The sequence below is a fragment of the Lynx canadensis genome, chromosome C2 (genome assembly GCF_007474595.2).
Source record: "Lynx canadensis isolate LIC74 chromosome C2, mLynCan4.pri.v2, whole genome shotgun sequence".
Taxonomy (NCBI): Eukaryota; Metazoa; Chordata; class Mammalia; order Carnivora; family Felidae; genus Lynx; species Lynx canadensis.
Genome location: NC_044311.2, coordinates 158339355 through 158360576, shown reverse-complemented (window position 1 = coordinate 158360576; position 21222 = coordinate 158339355). Strand labels below are relative to the sequence as shown.

At 46.8% G+C, this 21222-nt stretch overlaps 1 protein-coding gene and 1 pseudogene across 3 annotated transcripts in view; both read left to right on the top strand.

Moving 5' to 3' along the window:
• LSS (lanosterol synthase) overlaps positions 1 to 19262 on the top strand; it is a 37341-nt gene extending 18079 nt beyond the window's left edge. For 2 of the 3 annotated variants that reach the window (XM_030329653.2, XM_030329656.1), the window contains 5 exons: positions 11492 to 11557; positions 12078 to 12158; positions 12696 to 12866; positions 13825 to 13903; positions 14418 to 17198. In XM_030329653.2, the coding sequence (XP_030185513.1) occupies positions 11492 to 11557; positions 12078 to 12158; positions 12696 to 12866; positions 13825 to 13903; positions 14418 to 14549 (529 nt within the window). In that variant the 3' untranslated portion in view covers positions 14550 to 17198. Of the gene's footprint in view, positions 1 to 11491; positions 11558 to 12077; positions 12159 to 12695; positions 12867 to 13824; positions 13904 to 14417; positions 17199 to 18203 lie in introns of those variants that run through there. The other variant, XM_030329654.1, reaches the window with a different exon arrangement.
• A 589-nt stretch (positions 19263 to 19851) lies between these two features.
• Positions 19852 to 19971, top strand: LOC115524396 (annotated as a pseudogene).
• Positions 19972 to 21222: the final 1251 nt, after the last annotated feature.

Here is a 21222-nt window from a genome sequence, read left to right as displayed (position 1 = left end):
CACACAGGACACAGAGCGTGTTGTTGCTGGGGTGGGTGGCTCACTGCAGGAAGGGGACTCTGTGGATTAAAACTCACTTAATAACAGAAGGGATTTCCAGTGTTCCTGAGTCTAGTTGTATGCCCTAAAGTACAGTTGACCCTTGAACTGAACAACTTTGGAGTTAGGGGTGCCAAACCCCTGTGCAGTTGTAAATCTGTGTGTAACTTAAAAAAAAAATTTTTTTTGCCGGGGGGGCTGGAGGGCGCCTGGGTGGCTCAGTTGGTTAAGTGTCCGACTTTGGCTCAGGTCATGATCTCAGTGTTCGTGGATTCGAATCCCGTGTCAGCTCTGTGCTGACAGCTCAGAGCCTGGAGCCTACTTTGGATTCTGTGTCTCCCTCTGTCTCTGCCCCTTCCTGCTCACGCTCTGTCTCTGTCTCTCAAAAATTAGTAAACATTAAAAAAATTTGAAAAAGAAATTTTTTTTAATGTTTATTTTTGAGAGAGGCAGAGAGCAAGCAAGCAGGGGAGGGGCAGAGAGGGAGACACAGAATGAATCCAAAGCAGTCTCGAGGCTCCATGCTGTCAGCAACAGAGCCTGATGTGGGGCTCGAACTCACGACCCTCAAGATCATGACCTGAGCTGAATTTGGATGCTCAGTCGACTGATAGAACCACCCAGGCGCCCCATAAATTTGCATACAACTTTTGATTACCCAAAAACTTTACTGATAGTCTTGTGTTGACTAGAAACCTTACTGATAACATAAGTAGTTGATTAACATGTATTTTGTAGGTTATGTGTTATATATACTGTAATAAAGTAAGCTAAAGAAAACATTAAAATAACAAGAGGAAATATATTTACAGTACAGCATGATATTTATCGAGGAAAATCTGCGTAAAAGTGGAATCCATGTTCTGAAGTCAGTTCTACATCAAATATGTGTATTGAGGGCTCAGAGTGGCAGAGCTGTAACGCAAAAATGAGTTACTTTTCACATCTCTTAATGAAGGTCAGAAAGATCTGTACCCCCAACTCCACCTGTGTCCCCATAAACGGTAGTTTTTAAATAAGCCTGTCCTGTTGACATCTGACACATATGCAGAGAGGTGTACAGATCTCCTATGTGTGGTGCCTAATGAATTATCACCACGTGGGCACATAGATGTAACCAGAAGCTGCCCTCCTGGTTCTCAGGCTGCTCTGATCCTACACTTAGGGAATCAGTCCCACAGCCAGACTCGTGGGTCTGGCTTCTTTCACTCGGCTCGGTGCTCGGTGAGGCCGTGGTTGCGGAGCAGCAGCCCACCCTCTTTGCTGGCGGCATTTCTGTTTGGCGCAGATGCCACACTTTGTTTATCCGTTGGTTTGTCTTGGATCCTTGGGAGCCTTTCAGTGGGTTCCTGTGAATTATCCTGCTGGGAACACTCTGTACTTGCCCAGGGCACCCCCTTTCTTGAGGACACGTGCTTAGGAGTGTACTCTCTGTGTTGTGGGGTACGTTCATTCACTTTCGTAGATAACCCTTCATCCGGTGTGATCTCGTTGTTTCATGCTTCACAGCAAACCTGGTATAGACTCAAGTTTGGTCGTGGTGTGCTTTCTTTTTTGGATATCGCTGGATCTAGTTAAAAAAGTACTTTTGAAAGGATTTTTACCACTGTGGTTATAGGGAAACCAGTCTGCTCTTTCCCTTCAATGTCTCTGTCAGGCTCTCCCAAGAAGGTAACGCAGGACTTGTAAGAGGAGTTGGAAAGTATATTTTCTTTTTAGATTTTCTGGAAGAGTTTGTGAGGTTTGTGCTATATCTGCCTCAAGTGTTTAGAGGTTCCATTTGGCCCTGGAGTTCCCTTTGACGGAAAGGGTTAAATTTTTATTTACAGGTTCAGTTTCTTGTTATAGAACTGTACAGATTTCCTTTTGTTTGTGTTTCTATCAGTTTTGGGGATTTTCCTGTTTAGCTCCATTTTCTGTGGATCAGCACAGAGCTTGCCCACGGTGCTCAACAGCTCCCTTGCCACTGATGGCCTCATTTCCTTCCTGATGTTGGCAGCTTGGACCTCTTCTCCACCAGCAGCTTATCAATCTCACCAGTCTTTTCACAGAAACCATCTTTAGTCTTTGATTCTGTCTAGCTATGTTTATGTTTTTGATGTTTGTTTTTGGTTTCACCAATTTTTGCTCTTTATTATTTTCTTTCTACTTTCTTTTTCTAACTTAGATGGATACTAAAATGATTTTCAGGCTTTTTAAATGTGCACTTAAGATACAGTAAGTCTTGGTGTATCATTCGGTTAAAATTATTTCTGTTGTGAGTTCTTCTCTGGCCAGGAGTTGTTCAGGAGTATGAGGCTTCATTTCCAAAAAAAATGGAGGATTTTCTAGTTGTGATTTGCTGGTTTTCTTCTGTCCTGGCAGGTGGTACAGCTGCTGGGGGGTTGTCACCTCTGTCTCGTCGTGATTTTGTCACCTGGGCCTGGGGGTCCATGAGCCATGCACTGCGCTGAAGGGTGATCTCTGGTCCCTTCCTCCGGGTACAGCTTGTTCTCAGTGACACTCTCATGTAATTGACCTTTTTTAATGTATCATCTTTTTAGGAAGTATTCAAAAAAAAAGTAAAGTGTGCCCTTTGGAGGAATCTTGGAGAATGCAGAAGCAAGCAGCTCATCATTGCTGGGAGGAATCTGTGAGGACTGCTTGATCTCCACGTTTCCATGGGTCCTATAGAGCAGGCTCAGTTGGTGCTGGCGAGGAGTCTGAGAGCAGGGGATGACTTTCCATGTCAGGAAGTCCCGTTCTCCTCCTGCAGGAGTTGTGATGGTTGTAGGCATTTCATTGTTTTAGTGGCCCAGTAGTGTCTTGGGTATTTCTAAGTTTTCATTGTCATTTTTCAGCTTTTCCCCATTTTAACCTTAATTAGTGTCCTCTTGCTAAATCTTCATCCAGAACCATTACTTTTCCCTAGATCCACGTGATTTTAGGGTCAGCCTGTGTGGGGAGATCCCCCCCCTCCTCCACCCTTGCCCTTTCCTGGTAGTGTTGTCCTGGTCCCAGTCACTTCCCCTGTCGGCCTGGACTCCCCGACCCAAGGGGAATAGTGGGATGGGTGGGGGCAACAGTTCGGGAAGCACAGAGTGACTGTTGTTAACTGTGTTAAAGCTCTAGACCATTTTTATCTCTTGCCAGTTTGAACAGAAGCATTTAAATAAATGTATTAATTTATTATATTAAAATTTTAAATTTATCTGGGGGAGTTTTAGAGATATAGTTTGAGGTAGCCAGGTACTGTGACGCTACATATATGGAACATTCCATTTTTACTACCTTGACTTGAAATTCTCTCTTAATTTCAAGCTTACAGGAAAGTTATACTAGTAGTACAAAGCTTTCCTCTTTATCTTTTACCAAGATTCTTCAGCTGTTAACATTTCACATTTGCTTCATTGTGTTCCTTCAACGTATGTTTTTTTCCAAAATCATTTTAGGGTAAATTGCAAATGTGATGTGCTTTAATCCCTAAAATCTGTAGCATTTCTTTTTAAAAATTTTTTTTTAAGTTTATTTTTGAGAGAAGGAGAGAGAGAGTCGGGGAGGGGCGCAGAGAGAGAGAGAGAGAGAGAGAGAGAGAGAGAGAGAGAGAGAAAATCCCAAGCAGGGTGAAGAGCAAGATGTGGGCCTTGATCTCAGAACTGTGAGATCATGACTTGAATCACAATCAAGAGTCAGATGCTTAACCGACTGAGGCACCCAGATGCCCCAATACTTTAGCCTTTCTTAACAAGGATATTCTCTTATGGAAATACAAGTCACAGTATTAACACTGTATAATATTAATGTCGATATAATCCTATTGTTTATTCTACAGAATTCATTTAAATTGCCCAAGTTGCTTTTATAGCAAAATCTTCCCTCATGATTTAACCCAGGGTCACTGAATTGAGCTGCCAGCTGTTAGTCTCCCCCTGGAACAATCCTTTAGTGTCTCCTTGGGGTTGACGACTGACATTTTTAAGGCTCGTGACAAGTTTTTGTAGAATATCCTCAACATGTGTTTTTCTGGTGTTTCCCCATGATTAGATTCAGGTTATGAAATTACGCATTTATGTCAGGAAGATTACAAAAGTGATGGGGACTTCTTAGTGCATGACACCAGGATGTGCACGTCAATATGGACCCTGTGATTAAGGTGATGACCACTTGTTTTCTCCACTGTGAAGTTACTGTTTTTTTCTTGTGGGAGAAAGTGTTAGATTATGTAAGTGACCTGTTTCTCATCAAACTTCTACCTGTTAGTTTTCTCATCTGATGATGATTTTTGCCTGAATCATTATTTATATGATGGCTACAAAACTGTCATTTTTTCCATATGTGTTAGTTGGTGTTCTACTGTTTGCTTTTCCCCTGTTTGTTTATTAATGTGGAGTCATGGGTTCTTATGCTGTTGACTTTTTCTTTTTTTTTATTGTGTTAAAATATACCTAATGTGAAATTTATCACCTTAATCATTTTTATTTTTGTCTTTTTTAAATTATTATTATTTTTTTTTTCAACGTTTATTTATTTTTGGGACAGAGAGAGACAGAGCATGAACGGGGGAGGGGCAGAGAGAGAGGGAGACACAGAATCGGAAACCGGCTCCAGGCTCTGAGCCATCAGCCCAGAGCCTGACGCGGGGCTCGAACTCCCGGACCGTGAGATCGTGACCTGGCTGAAGTCGGACGCTTAACCGACTGCGCCACCCAGGCACCCCTTAAATTATTTTTTTAATGTTTATTTATTTTTGAAGGAGAGAAGACAGCCCAAGAAGGGAAGGGACAGAAAGAGAGGGAGACACAGAATCTGAAGCAAGCTTCAGGCTCCGAGCTGTCAGCACAGAGGCTGATGTGGGGCTCGAACTCACAAACCGTGAGATCATGACCTGAGCCAAAGTCGGATGCTCAACTGACTGAGCCACCCAGGCGTCCTTTAAATTATTTTTTTAATGTTTATTTTTGAGAGAGAGAGAGAGAGAGAGAGAGAGAGAGAGAGAGAGAGAGACAGAGTGCGAGTGGGGGAGGGGCAGAGAGGGAAACACAGAATCCAAGGCAGGCTTCAGGCTCCGAGCTGTCAGCACAGAGACTGATGCGGGGCTTGAACTCATGAACCGCGAGTTCATGACCCGAGCCAAAGTCAACGCTTGACCATCTGAGCCACCCAGGTGCCCCTGTACCTGTTAGCTTTATTTCCTCATCTCTTCTGCCCCCATTCCCTGGCAGTCCACATTCTGTTTTCTGTCTTTTCTTACCTCATGTAAGTGGAATCCTGTAATATATTTTTGTGACTGGGTCTGTTGGTTCTCACCCCCCTTAGGAGCTTCCCATGTATAATCTGAAACGTGCCTTGTATGTGGAGGGCAGGGAAAGACCGAGGAAAGAGACAGACCCTCCAGATGGGTAGGGGCAGTTTTTTTTTTAATTTTTTTTTTTTTTTTTAACATTTATTTATTATTGAGAGACAGACACAGAGCGTGAGCAGGGGAGGGGTAGAGGGAGGGGGATACACAGAATCTGAAGCAGGCTCCAGTCTCTGAGCTATCAGCACAGAGCCTGACATGGGGCTCAAACTCACAAGCTGCGAGATCATGACCTGAGCCCAAGTCTGTTGCTCAACCAGCTGAGCCACCCAGGTGCCCCTGGGCAGTTTTAATAAGCAAAGGCATGTCTTGGGGGGGGAAAGGGGCAGAAAGGTGAATGGATCCCTGCAGGCTCTCACCAGATCATAGAAGTTTATAAAGAGGCCCTACCTGGGCTCAGTCCTGTATACCTTGGAGAAGTTCTTTTTATTTTTTTAATTTTTTTATTTTTTTACCTTGGAGAAGTTCTTAGTACCACATCACCATCTCAAGGTTGGGTCCTTGTAGCAGCCTCTGGTAGCCAGAAAGGCAAGTGGAACCCATATCCCCAGGACAGGGGAAGGGGTGAGGAGCCTCCCAAGTGCCCAGGTCCAGCTCATGGGTCAGTTGTCAGTCGCTCCTTTTTGATGACCTTCCCCAACAGGCTTATTTCACTGAGCATAATGACCTGAGGGTTCATCCATGTTGTGATTTGTGTCCAAAGTTCCTTTTTAAGGCTGAATAATATTCCATTGTATAGATAGACCACATGTTGCTTATCTGTTCATCTGTTGAGAGACACTTGGGTTGCTTCCACGTTTTGGCCATTGTGACTAATGCTGTAGTGAACAGCATTTAAATTCCCTGGTGGTCACTTCAGCTAGAGTGGGAGGTGCAGCAATGTCTGATCAGAAGCAGCAATCAGAGCACAATATTTTGGAAGACGGTCCTTTTTGCCCACCTAGGCGCTGTAAGCTGTGTGTAAGCTGCTCCAGGAGTAGGTGCACACCAGCCTGCCGAGGGGCTGGGGCTGGGAGACGGGTGGCTGCTGCCGTGCTGAGAGCTGCAGTTTCCCCTCCAAGCCTCCCCCTGGAAGTTGCAAGCCTCGGACAGACTCCAGAGTTACAGCAGACAAGGTGCTGCCGGTGCCGTTGGTGCCCAGGTGGGAGACAGGTTCCTGGGGCTTCCTGCTCGGCCACCTTCCCAGAGTCCTCTCCAATTGATTTTTGATATTGATCTTACAGCTAGACAATTTGCTGAACTTAAAAATTTGATGCACTTTATCTTATTGAGCAGTTTTAGGTTTGCAGGAAAATTGAGTGGAGAGTTCCTGTTTACCAGCCCCCTTCCACCTCCTACCCCATCTTGCATAAATTGGTTCGTTATTTTACAATTGATGAACCGATATTAATACGTTATCATCCAAAGTCCACGGTTTACATTCAGGGTCACCCTTTGTGTTGTACATTCCATGGGTTGTGACACATCTATAACACGTGTGTTCATCATTATCCTATAGTAATGTTTCACTGCTCCAAAAATTTTCTGTGCCCATTCACCGTTCCCCTTACCTGTCCCTGAGAATCACTATAGTTTGCCTTTTCCAGAATTTCACAGTTGATTTGCTTCTTTCACTTAGTGATATGTATTTAAGTTTCTTCCCTTTTTCTTTTTCTTTCTTTAAACGTTTTTATTTATTTTTGTGAGCACGTGAGCGAGGGAGGGGCAGAGAGAGAGAGGAAGACACAGAATCGGAAGCAGGCTCCAGGCTCTGAGCTGTCAGCACAGATCCGGATGTGGGGCCCAAATTCATGAAATGTGAGATCACGACCTGAGCCAAAGTTGGACACTTAACTGACTGAGCCACCTAGGCGCCCCTCTTCCCTATCTCTTCATGGCTTGGATGGGTGGCTCAGTCAGTTAAGCATCAGACTTGCAGTTTGTGGGTTTGTGGGTTCAAGCCCTACATCAGGCTCTGAGCTGTCAGCACAGAGCCTGAAGCCTGTGAGATCATGACCTGAGCTGAAGTCTGATGGCTCCTTTGTCAACGATCACTTGATTAAATTTATGTGGGTCTATTTCTGGGCTCTCTATTTTATTCCATTGGTCTCTTTGTTTATTCTTTCTCCAACACCACACTGTCTGATCACTGTAGGTATTATAGCAAGTCTTGAAGTTGAGTGGTGTTGGTCATTGACTTTATTCTCCTTCCGGAATTGTATTGGCTGTGCTGGGTCTTTTGTCATTCTGTATAAACTTTGGAATCTGTCAGTATTCCAAAGTAACTTGCTGGGATTTTGATTGGGATTGCATTGAATCTATAGATGAAGTTGGGAATATCTTTGATTTCTTTCATTGGATTTTTGTACCTTTTCTGTTATAGATATTGTACATATTTTGAGAGATATATACCTAAGTATTTAATTTTTGTTCTTGATGCTAACATAATTGATCTTGTGATTTTAATTTCAGAATTGCTCATTGCTGGTAGAATTGTTTTTTGTCTATTAACCTTGTATCCTGCAAGCTTGCTATGATTGTTTAATAGTTCCAGAAGTGTTTGGGTTGATTCTTTGGGATTTTCTATATAGATATTGGGATTTTCTACATAGATAATCATGTCATCTGTGAACAGGCACAGTTTTATTTCTTCCACACCAATCTATATACCATTTCTTTTCTTGTCCTGTTACATTGGCTAGGACTTCCAATACGATGTTGAAGAGGAGTGGTGAGAGGGTACATCCATGTTCTTCATCTCAGCAGGAAGGCATCATTTCTCACCATTAAGTGTGATGTTAGTTGTAGGTTTTTTGTAGCTGCTCTTTATCAAGTTGAGGAACTTCTTTCTATTCCTAGTTTGCTGAAAATTTTTAATCATAAATAGGTGTTAGATTTTGTCAAATACTTCTGCAGCTATTGATGTGATCATGTGATTTTTCTTTTTCAGCCTAGTTGATTTGATAGAGTATATTAGTTGATTTTTGAATGTGGAATCAGCTTTATGTACCTGGGATATCGTTTGTGGTATATAAATTTTTTTTTTTTTTTCAACGTTTATTTATTTTTGGGACAGAGAGAGACAGAGCATGAATGGGGGAGGGGCAGAGAGAGAGGGAGATACAGAATCGGAAACAGGCTCCAGGCTCTGAGCCATCAGCCCAGAGCCCGACGCGGGGCTCGAACTCACGGACCGCGAGATCGTGACCTGGCTGAAGTCGGACGCTTAACCGACTGCGCCACCCAGGCGCCCCTCGTTTGTGGTATATAATTCTTTCATGTTATTGTATTTGATTTGCTAATACTCTTGAGGATCTTTGTGTCTGTGCTGCTGGGAGATAATGTTCTATAGTTTCCCTTTCTTGTGATGTCTTCGCTTTTGGTATTCAGGTGATGCTGTCCTCATAGAATGAATCAGGCAGTGTTCCCTCTGTGTCTATTCTCTGGAGAACACTGTAGACACTTTGTATAATTCCTTCCTTAAATGTTTAGTAGAAATCACCAGTAAATCCATCTGGGCAACTCTTTATATTCTAATTAATTGTGGCTTCTTTTGATTCTTCTCCCTAGACCGTCCTATCACTTGCAAATGATACATTTTTCTTTGTCTTACTGCCTTGGCTAAGCCTGCATAGCAGAAGTGGCAGTAGTGGCATCTTTGTAGTATTTCCTGATGTTAAAGGGGGCTGCTTCCAATATTTCTCCATTTAGAATGATTTTTGCTGTAGGTTTTTGTTAATTACCCCTTTTCAGGTTAACAAAGTTCTTTTTTTGTAATTAAAAAAATTTTTTTTTATGTTTATTTTTGAGAGAGAGACTGACTTCAAGCAGAAGAGAGGCAGAGAGAGGGGGAGACATAGAATCCAAAGCAGGCTTCAGGCTCTGAGCTGTCAACACAGAGGCCGACGTGGGGCTTGAACTCACAAACTGTGAGATCATGACCTGAGCCGAAGTCGGATGCTTAACTGACTGAGCTACCCAGGTGCCCCTTTTGATTTTTTTTTTTAAATGTTTGTTTTTGGGGGAGAGAGAGAGAGAGAGCGCGAGCGAGCATGAGTGCGAGCGGGGGAGGGGCAGAGAGAGAGGGAGACACAATCCAAAGCAGGTTCTAGGCTCTGAGCTGTGATCACAGAGCCCGACGTGGGGCTCCAACTCATGAACCATGAGATAATGACCTGAGCTGAAGTGGAATGCTTAATCAAGTGAGCTACCCAGGCGCTCCTGACAAAGTTCTCTTTTTTTTTTTTTTTAATTTTTTTTAACGTTTATTCATTTTTGAGACAGACAGAGCATGAATGGGGGAAGGTCAGAGAGAGAGGGAGACACAGAATCTGAAACAGGCTCCAGGCTCTGAGCTGTCAGCACAGAGCCTGACGCGGGGCTCGAACTCACGGACCGCGAGATCATGACCTGAGCCGAAGTTGGACGCCCAACCGACTGAGCCACCCAGGCGCCCTGACAAAGTTCTTTTTAATGCTACTTTGTTAAGTTGTTTTTTCCCTCTGTTGTGAATGGGTGTTGTATTTTAGGAAATAATTTTTCTATCTCTGTAAGGATGATAAACATAATCTCTTTTATATGTTAATGTCATAGATGATTACTATAGATCTTCCTAGTGTTAAAACCCCTCTGTTTCTGGAGGTGTTTTATGCCAACTTAGTATTGCATATGTCCAGCTTAGTATTGGCATATATCTATGCTGTATTCAGTTTCTTAATATTTAGATTTGAATTTTGCATCTGTGTTCATTAATCAATAGCCTGAAGATTGTGCTTTGCTACATCACTTTTATATGGTCTGTTGGATTTGCAGAATAACAAGGGGTGTTCCTTCCTCCTGTGTTTTCTGAAAGAGTTTGTGTAACATTAGAATGATCATTGTTGGTGAGTTAGTAGAACTTACCTTTTAAACTTTTAGGCCTAGACTTCTTTTTCTGGGCAAAGTGACTCCTGTCTTTAGTAGTTGTAGAACCATCCAGGCTCCCTCTCTGCTTGAGGTGGTTTTGAGAAGCTACTTTTCCAGTAGTTTGTGCGTTCTGAGTTTTCCCATATGCTGCCGAAAGTTTTTTTATTTTCTCTTAACCTTTTAGTTTCCACTATACTTGTGGTCACATCACTCTTTGGTTGCTAGTGTTATTTATTTGTCCCTTCATCCTTTGTTATCTCTTGCTGAGTCACAACATTACTAAGACTTGGTGGCTTCAAACAGCACATGTCTGTTGCCTCACAGTTTCTGTGGGTCGGGAACCTAGGCACAGCCTAACCAGGTGCTCTGCTGCAAGTTCCATGGGGCTGCAGCCAGGATGCCGGCCAGGACTGGGATCTCATCTGAGCAGCGGCTAAGGGAGGGTCTTATGGCATTCATGTAGTTGCTGGCAGGTTTCCATTCCTTGCAAAATGTCAGCCTCAGGGTCTCATTTCTTCTCTGACTGTTGTCTGGAGCCACCCTCAGTTTCTTGCCATCTGGGCACCTCTGTGGTGTCTCATGAAGCTGGGAAGGGCCAGGGAGTCTGCTTGCGAGACAGAAGCTAGACTTCCCTGTGCCCGAGTCACGGAAGTGATGTCCCATCAGCTTTGCTGCAATTTGTTGTTTGGGAACAAGTCTTAGGTGCCGTCCACACCCAAGGGATGGGATGACATGGGTGTGGGTACCTGTTGGTGAAGGTCACGGGGGTCACCTTGGAGGGTGTATTTGTATCTTCACTCTGGCCTTTTCAGGGAACCAGTTATTCTCCTAACGTACCAGTTAGACTTAGGATGGATCTCTGCCCTCAAAATCTATTATTTTCTAATTTTTCATTTCTTTTTAAAATTTCATTCTGTATATTTACTGAAACTCGCGTCAGTGACATTATTGCGGTGAAACAGAGTTTGTCTGTATCTGTAGCTGCTTGTAATACGGGTTCATCGCTGACATTTTACTTCCCTCCTGCATTTCTTTTCACTGGCAGTTTGCTTCTCCCTCCTCTGCCCTCTCATCCCTTCTTCTCTGACCTTTGCATTTCTTCTCTCAACTGTTGGTTTATTTTTACCTATTTTTGTAAGGGAGACCTTGCTCATTCTTCTGAGACCGTGGGACGGGTGAACTCAGGGTGGGTGGATTGCTCTGTTGGTTAGCCATCCTTCTGTGTTCCAGGGAGACGCTTGAGCAGGGCCTGGAGTTCTGTCGGCAGAAGCAGCGGGCTGACGGCTCCTGGGAAGGGTAAGTGAGCTCCCGGTTGTGTGCGTGGGATGGGAGGGCTCTGCTCTTCTGTGCTCCTGTGATGCTCAGTCGTGTGCTCCGGGAGTGAGCTGCCAGCAACAGATTTCTGGTGGGCCTTGTTCAGTTTTGAACACTTGGCCTCACGCTGGCGGTGCTTGCTCAGCTCACTGTTAAAGCGGTTTGGCCAAGTGTGTTGGAAGGGCTCGGTGGCCTGGTTTGTTGTGTCTGTGATTACTCCTTCCTCTGGGTGTGCATCAGTTCTTACACTGCTTTGTGGCGGCAGCAGCTGGAGCCATCTTGTGAGGGCGGGGGGGTGGCAGGTGTGTTTTCCTTGGCCTGAGAGCCTGGGGACACTAGTCAGTTGCTTGCTGAAGGCTATGTGGATGGGTTTCTTGCAAATCACCCCAGCTTCCTTGATTCCGTGATGGAGGGTGTTCCCAAAGTCCGGCAGAATTCCTGTTGTTTTACACGCCCTTCTGAATGAGACTGCAAGGCTGAGGTCCTCCTGTCTCCCCTCCAGCTCCTGGGGAGTTTGCTTCACCTACGGCACCTGGTTTGGGCTGGAAGCTTTCGCCTGCATGGGGCAGACTTACGGCAGCGGGTGAGTATGGGCATTTGTCCCTGCTGGAGTGAGGCTCTTTTCAGCAGGACATTCTGTTGGGGGTATCTTTTCCTTTGAAGTATTTTGTATTTTTCTAAGCTCATGAGCCAACAGCACCCCTTCTAGTAAAGACACTGCTCTGGGAAGTTTCTGGCTTGTGTGTGGAGGGGCACCTTGGGCTTGCGTGGGCCCCACGCCCAGTGGGATACCCTCTGGGCTGGGCTGAGAGAAGGGAGGCGGCTCAGATCTGAGCTGTCTCCAGCCACCTCACCCAGCTCTGTTTTGTGGTGTTTCGGGGTGGTCATACCTGTGCGGCATCTGCAGCCAGAGAGCTTTTCAGTTTATCTTCCCAGCATACCTAGGAGGCAGGTGTCTCTGTGCCCTTCACTTCACATAGTGGGTGGGACTGGGGTGCAGACTGCCTCCCTCCCCCCCACCATTCTCCTCCCCTTACCCCTGGGGAGGCCTGGCCAGTGGGCCATCGGGCCTGGGACCTCCCTGGAGTGACAGCATCTCCTGTCTTGCTGGTCTCTACAGGGCTGTGTGTGCGGCGGTCTCCCAGGCCTGTGACTTCCTGCTATCCCAGCAGATGGTGGATGGGGGCTGGGGGGAAGACTTTGAGTCCTGCGAGCAGCGGCGTTACATACAGAGTGCCACGTCCCAGATCCACAACACATCCTGGGCCTTGATGGGGCTCATGGCCGTCAGGTGGGGGCTGCGAGACCCATCCCCAAGTAGTGGGGTTGGGAGGAGTGGGGTGTGGGTGGCTGACCTGTGAGCAGGCGTGGGAGGAGGTGAGGCCTGCAGGGCGAGGGCATATGTCTGGCCAAACACAGGGCTTCCTGCAGAGAGGCTTGCCTTTTAGAAGACCACCCAAAGTGACAAGGGAGACAAGAGGCCTGTGTCAACAGCGTAGGGTGAGGCAAGTCCCTGTAGTTGCTGTCTTTGGGCCTTCCTACCTCCATGTGTGTGTGTAAGCACAGACACGTGCACGTGTGTGCACGTGTGCATACATGCACACAGACACGCGTAGTGTCCCAGCCTGTGCGGTCTCGTTGGTTTTGAGGCCGTTTGGGGAGTCTTCCTAAAACTGCCTCAAAATTAGGCCAGGTCAGTGTGAGCAGGAGCAGCAGTCTGTGGGGGGACCTCTAGGGAAGGGGGCTCAGGGACCAACCCCCGATCTGCCTACCACAGCCAAGCTCAGTCCTGCACCCTCAGTCCTGGGGTGTCATCCCTTTCCATGATGAGTGAGGATTAGCACATGTGGCGTGTGCGGCCCTCAGAGGGTCCTGAGGACCAGTGGGCCGACAGCCATGAGGTTTCACCTCATTCTGTCCAAAAGAGCAGGTCTGGAGCAGGCGGGGCCATCAGCCAGCCACCTGTGTGGGGCTGCCCACCTGGCCTGCTCACCTCCACATTGGCTGCCTTTTGCATTTTTGTGGGATTCTGGGTAGAAAACGTGCAGCGGTAGCCTGCAGCGTGCTAACTCTCATGGTGGGTTCTGGTTCCTTGTGTGCGTCAGCGCCAGTTTAGTCACCACGCAGGATTTCCCATCTGCCTTGTGCCAGTAGCGCAAGGGTGCGGGTGCAGGTTGGGCTGTAGCCAGAGGCGCTTCCCCCAGAGAGTGGTGGCAGGTGCACTCAGTGCCTCCTCTCCCCCCCACCAGGCATCCCTGCGTAGAGGCCCTGGAGAAGGGAGTCCGGTGTCTGCTTAGAAAACAGCTCCCCAATGGCGACTGGCCCCAGGTATGCTGAGGAGGTCTGAAGAGCTCGAGGCCCAGCACCGACCTCGATTTGCACGCGGGCGGGGTCTCAGCTTTGGGGATTTGAGATTAGTGAACACCGCCGATGAGAGCCTGTGGTGGAAGCAGGTATACAATGAAGCCCTGGCTCGGAGGCAGGGCTGGTGGTGCTGGGGCAGAGGACGCTGGATAGCCTCAGGCTCTGCCTCAGCATGGAGTGCAGGAGCACCTTCACCTGTCTCCTCTGATGTGGGGTCACGAGGTCACACGAGGCTGACCCCCTCCCTTGGATGAGTCCAGGGTTGACAGCTGTGAGGGGCTGGTAACTCAGGCCAGAGGGTTTGCTGCAGGGTGAGGGGTCCAGAGCTAGGGTGGCAGCAGGGGGATGGCCTGCAGAGGTTCCCTCGGAAACCCCCCCGCCTCTGGGAGCCTGCCAGCTCTCTGGCTAGGGTCTCTGTTCAGGGAGCCCCTTAGCCACCTGCTAGAGCCTTTGTGTTTATTTCTCTGTGTTCTTTCAGGAGAACATCCCTGGCGTCTTCAACAAGTCGTGTGTCATCAACTACAGCAGCTACAGGAACATCTTCCCCATCTGGGCCCTTGGCCGCTTCTCCCACCTGTACCCTGAGAGTGCCCTTGCTGGCCGCCCTTGAGGGTGCCTGGCAGGCAGGTGGGTGGTGGGCACTGTTGTCCGGGAGGGCGGGGCAGGAAGGGGGCATCATCTCCAGTGAGCTGCAGGATCCCCTGCCCAGGGGTCCAGTGCCCCTCACAAACCCCTTCCCCGGGGTGGGACCAGGCCTGGGGCAGGGGTGGGGCCGGTGGCTTTAGGTACTTGATTTTCAGGGTAGGTTTAGTTCTTAGAAGAGCTCGTGGAGCTCAGGTGAGGAAAGGAACAAGATGAGCCATGATCCTGGCACAGTGTGTTCTGCAGCACCTAGCCAGGGTGTGCGGCCTTGCTTTGGGGCTGGGAGGGCTTTCTCCACCAATACTTCAGTTCTTGGGAGAGGGGAGTGCGGCCTCCCCTCTTCCTGCCCGGTGCTGCCCAGGAGCCAGCCCGACTGGGCTTGCCCCTAGGCTGGCTCTTCCTATTTCTTCTGTCTGTGGGGCTGAGGGACGTGATCCGTTCACCGTGGCGGCCCTGGGCTCGGCAAGGGACAGGGACCAGACTCGCCGAGTGTCTGTGGCTGTGTGGAGGGGAGTCAGTTGTGGCTGCTGGCCGTACCCTACACCCTAGGCTCACCCACGCTGCATCGTGGTCACCAGTTGGGGGCGCCAGTATCGCTCTCTCCCAAGTTTGTAGCCTGCAGTGTCTCGTGCTGACAGGCGCAGGCAGGAGACTAAGTGTGACGAGGGACAAGTGCTCGTGAGTGGTTTAGTGGTTACCACCATGGGGCACCACGTGTGCCAGGCACAGCGGAGCAGTCAGCGCTGCTGGCTGGACGGGCCCGATGCTGTAGGGTGCCCTCTTGGCCGCCGCCAATGCTCGTGTCCTGGTTTGTGCTCTGAGGGGAAGTGAGGGCTGGAATTCCAGGGTGGTGCCTCTTAGGAGCTAAACCTTTCAATTCCCTTCTGGCTCTATGTCTGGTTTGGTGTGCATGGATTTGGGGGCCAGGATGGAAAAACTTGGGCTCTGGATTTGCCTTTGACCTATGAGGACAAGTGGGTCATGTGCTCAGGGCTTCGCTAGGAGTGTGGCTGTGAGGAGTCACCAAGAGCTTTGATGAGAATAAAATCCAGGCCTGGTGTTGCCCCTAGGGCCCTGCTCTGGTTGGCCACCCTAGTGCCTCTCTGCCTGTTCTTCTGTGCCACCTCCTGGATTGGTAGCCGCCCCTGACTGTGCTCCCTTGGCAGACCGTCCTCCCTCAGACAGCCAGATGTCTGAGTGTTCCTCTGCTCCTGCCATTCTCTGCCCAGATCCCTACAGGGCCATTGCTGAGACTTTGCACCATATGGCCTTGACCCTGCAGCTCTCTTGGCCTTGAGTGCCATCCCTGACTCTGCTTGGGGCTTGCCTGCTTTGGGCTTGAGCTGTTCCTTCACTAACTTCTCTTGCCCCAGGGTGGTGCTTCTGCTATGAGCCCTGCAGGGCTGGGTTTTGTGTACACGTAGATGGCCCCATCGGCTCTACTGGCTGCCACACTGTGTGGCACGTAGTGGGTGTTCAGTGGATACCTGTTGACATCAGCACTTCTCCCCAGACATTTTTAAACTCGGGTTTATTTTGGCTGAAGGAACTGTTGGGATCCCTTTGAAATCGTCAGGTTTGCTCTTGCACTTCTTTTCGTGGCCCCTGTTCTCCCCAGCTGGGGTAATAGCAACATAGGTGGTGATTGACCACAGTCTGCTCCTTGAAGTGGCTGCTGCCCCTGGTAGGCTCCCAGCCATGGCCAGATCATAGGGTTAATGAAACCTAAGAAATAAAAATCTACTTTTATACTGCAAATGTTGTCACTTCTGTGGGCAGCTACCTTAATAAATTGACATGTGATTCCCTTAGAAGCATGTCACACTTGTGTTTTGTCTCATCTTGGAAAGAGTCACAGATGTGGGGTTTTCAGAGACTCACTTGGATACCATGTTGGACACTGGGCCACCACCTCATCAGTTTCAGGGGATAAGAGTAACTGCTTAAAGATGAGCAGGTGCATGTTGTTTTGAATGGAAATTATGCGCTTCGGCCTAATTAAAAATCAAGTTCTCAACAAAACAGAACAGAAATAGACAGAATGGACTCATGAATATAGAACAAACTGGTGTTTGCCAGAGGGGAGAGGATGGGGGATGAGTGAAATAGGAGAAGGGGCATAAGAACACAAACTTCCAGTTATAAAATATGTAAGTCAAATGATAGAAAGTACAGCATGAAACATATAGCTGATGATACGGCAGTCCCATTGGGTGGTGACTGCACTTACTTTGGGGGTACTGAGCATGTACACAGTTGAATCAGTGTGGTGCACCTGAAACTAACACAACCTTGCGTGTCAGTTGTACTTGAGATTAAAAAAGAATCAGGCTCTCTTTCCTGGGCAAATCATCAAAGATGCTTGAATTCAAATTATTTTTGGTTATTGGGAGCAGATTCTGAGTATTTACTGGGAAGTTTTTGCTGGAGCCATATTAGGTTTTCTGCATTCACCAGATGTAAACTTTAAACCTTTCCTTTGAGGAATTCTCTAACTATAAATCCTTAACTCACAGTGGAAATTCAACTCTAAGAAAATACTTTTCCTTACTGAACCTAATCAATATGCTACATATATTTAGATTTTATTTAGGCAATAAAATGTTATAAAAAGTAATGCTATTTACTGTTGCTTCTTTATCCTTTTCTTATCTCAGCAGTTATGCTAATTATAGGTTAATTGGTCAGCTTGATTTATCTTTGTCTCCATCTGCAATATAAATTTTTATTCACGATTCACTTTGTTTAAAAAGGAATTGAGGGTAGAAACAGTCAGAGGAAAGTCGATAGGACATGAGGCATGGGTCGGGGTCAGATTGGTTTGTTCTTATGACCTCAGTTTTGGTGCTTAGCTTTCTAGGAGGTGGCTGGAGCTTACACACAACAGCCCCAGTGGTTGGGGAGATGCTGGTCTCACCGGTTGTGGATGGGTCACAGCTAGGGCGTCTGCTCGCGGTGGGATCCCACCATAGTCACCCACATAGGTGGCAATGGAAGGAGGCTGAGGATGCTGCTCTGGAGAGCACCGGGCCACTCTGTGGTATGAACTTCGTGCCTGGCATTTTCACCTGGGGTTTTGGGTGCTGTCTCAAAGACTCCCTTTCATCACTCAGGAGGATATAAGGGTGATATGGATAACTTAAGGTTACCTGTTTTCTTCAGTGAAAATGATTCACCCGTTAGTTTCTCCATGATGACTACTGGTGGGTGATTTCCAACCTTTCTCTGGGGACAGTGATGGCCCAGGGAGTGTCTGAAACCCATGCTTGAGACAAGTGGAGAACAGCTAGTTTGCATGGCTTCAGGTGGCCTCAGATACCTTCCCCACAACCAGGCCTTTTGTGGGAGTGAGACGCAGTGGGCTGGAGACCCTGTGTCTTTGATGCCCTCTCTGGTTCTTGGGAGGGGGTAGAGAAGTGGGGACTATTCTTGGACCATCCTGGAACAGGTGAGCACTGAAACAGCCCATGGTGGCCAGAATACTTAAAAAAAAAAAAAAAAAGTGCCAGTGACCTGTTGGATGATCTTGTGTGGTCCAACATGCATATGATTGGAGTCTCACAGAATGGGGTGGGAGGGAGGCAGAAAAACATCTGAGTAATCATGGCTGAAATTTTTCCAGATCCATAGATCTGTGATGCTCAGCAGACACAGAACAATCGCACAGACGAAACATGCCAAAACCAAAACCTCCTCCAGAGCACATCATGAGTTGATGAAAACCAGTGATGAATAAAGGCTTAAAAGCAATCAAAAACAGACATGTTATATACAGGTGAACAAAGGGAAGGACAGCTGACTTCTCATCAGGTAAAATGCAAACCAGAAGGCAGTGCTGCATGACATCTTTATAAAGTATTAAAAGGGAAAAACTGGTCAGCTTAAAATTCTCTATTCACGGAAAATGAAAGTGAAGGCAAAGTAGACCCTTTCCAGACAAACCAAAACTGAAGGAATTCTCCAGCAGCCTTGCCCTACAAGAAACGTTGTTTGGGCCCAAGGATAGTGATAACCAGGTGGAAACTGATCTGCACCAAAGAATGAGGCCCAGAAATGTTACGTGTAGAAGGCTTTTTCCCCTTTGTTAAAAACAAGCATACAAACAAAAACCTCTTTAAAATAGAATTAACTTTTAAAGGCAAAAACAAGAATGTGAACACGGACAAGAAATGTGCTGGAGGACAACGGCAGATGCTGCTGAGAGGGCTCCCCTTGTGTGTCAAGTGCTGCGTCCCCAAGTGACAGTATTTACCAGGACACAGATTGTTGTAAGTAAAAGGAACCTATTGTAAACCCAGAGTAAACCACTAAAAAAAAGAAAGGGGGTATAGCTAGAAAACTGATAAAGGGGACAAATAATCCCAAAGGAGACAGGAAGAAAGAACAGACAGGACGATAGAAAATGTGATAAACCTAACTCTTGTGGACTGGATTGTGTCTCCCAACATTCATTTGGAAGAAAAGGACCTAAATTTGGATATGGGGCCTTTCAGAAGATAATAAGGTTAAATGAAGTCACAGGGTGGCTCTGATCTGATAGGACTGGTGTCCTAAGAAGAGATGAGGGGACACACAGGAACGACCACGTGAGGACAGAACTCTGCCCACACCTGATTCTCAGGTTTTGTGCTTTCAGAACTGTAAGAAAATAAATTTCTGTTGTTAAAGCCACCCAGTCTGCTGTTTTGTTAGGTAGCCCTAGAAAACTGCCGCACCAACCATTTAAGTAATTTTACTAATTGAAGGGCCAAGTGCTCTAGTTAAAAGCAGAAACTGTCACATTGAATGAAAAAGCATGACTCGTGTGTTGTCCGTGAGAAATTTTAAATGCAAAAATACAGGATAAAAGGACTAGTTTAGAAAACTATACGAAAAAACATTAATCATAAGGAAAAGTACTATATTAATATAAGGTAGGTTTCAGGAAAAGGAACGGTACTAGAAGCAAAGAGTCATTTAATAACAGTAATGCGTATGCCCTAATAACAGAGCTTCAGAATATGAAAATCAAAAACGGGCAGAGGGAGAGGGAATCCGATAAAGTGGGAGATTTCAACATTGTCTCAGCAGGAACAATCTTGAGTAGACAAAATCTTGAGCCAACTTGAAGTGATGGACATTTATGGAACACTTCACCTAACATTCTTTTTCAAGAGCTTATGACCCATCATTCACTAATACCACATGCGGGGTGAGGAAATTTGAAAGGATTGAAGCCATACAGTGTATTCTCCAACTGTAATGGAATGAAATTAAAAATCAGTGACAAAAAGAATACTTGGCAGGGGAGCTACCATTGCACTCCGAATGTGCTGACCCCTGCGATTTCCCCAAATGTAGGAAATTTGACTGCATAATTTGTGATGGGGGAAAAAAAGAGAAAATCCCAAATAACTGGAAATTAAGCAATATACTTCTAAATAACCAATGATCAATAAATGAAAGTACAAGGGAAATAAAATATTTCAAGCTAAGTGAAAAAAATGACATCAAAATTTGTGGGATGTATCTAAAGCAGTGGTCATAGAAATGGTTACAGGCTGAAATATTAACACTAATATAAGGTTTCAAATCTGTGATTTAAATGTCCACCTTAAGAATTTTATTTATTTTTAACGTTTATTTATTTTTGAGACAGAGAGAGACAGAGCATGAACGGGGGAGGGGCAGAGAGAGAGGGAGACACAGAATCGGAAGCAGGCTCCAGGCTCTGAGCTGCCAGCACAGAGCCCGATGCGGGGCTCGAACTCACAAGCTATGAGATCGTGACCTGAGCCGAAGTCGGACGCTTAACCGACTGAGCCACCCAGGCGCCCCTTAAGAATTTTAAAACTAGGGGCACCTGGGTGGCTCAGTCGGTTAAGCGTCCGACTTCGGCTCAGGTCATGATCTCCAGTTCATGGGTTTGAGCCCTGCGTCAGACTCTGTCTTGACAGCTCAGAGCCTGGAGCATGCTTCAGATTGTGTTTCCCTCTCTCTGCCCCTCCCCTGCTCATGCGCTCTCTCTCTCTCTCTCTCTCTCTCTCTCTCTGCCCCTCCCTGACTCACACTCTGTCTCTCTCTCTCTCAAAAATAAAAAAAAAATAAAAATCTTAAAACCAGAGTAAGTAGAAGGAAGGAAATACCAGATAAAAGAGCACAAGTCAAATGCTGTAGGAAACATAACAGAAGAGATCAGTGAAGTTGATGCTTGGAGAAACTTAACAAGCCTCTGGTCTGATCCGGAAAGAGAGGACACCTACAGCAGGCATTAAAAAGGTGCATTGCCACAGGTCCCGCAGATACCAGGCAGTATCCAGCCTGGTTACCCCCAGGCCTACTGACCTGGCGTGGTCCGCTCGAGCTCACCGTGCTGCTGCCTCTCTGCATCCCACTGCTCGCGCTGCCTGGCTTGCTGATCCTTCTATCCTGCTGCACACACCTGCTGGCGCTGCTGTTCCACGTTCACGTTAGGTTTTCTGCTATGGCCGTGCAGTCTGTCCTCACAGGCATGAGACCACAGAGTACAATGAGAGAATGTCGTGGGGTGCTCAGTGCCAGTGTTCCACAGCGCAGACACGGAAAAATCCCCTGAGAGACACGGTTATTATATAGGTGTTCCTGAGAAGAAGTGGGAAATTTAAATCACCCTGTGTCTATTT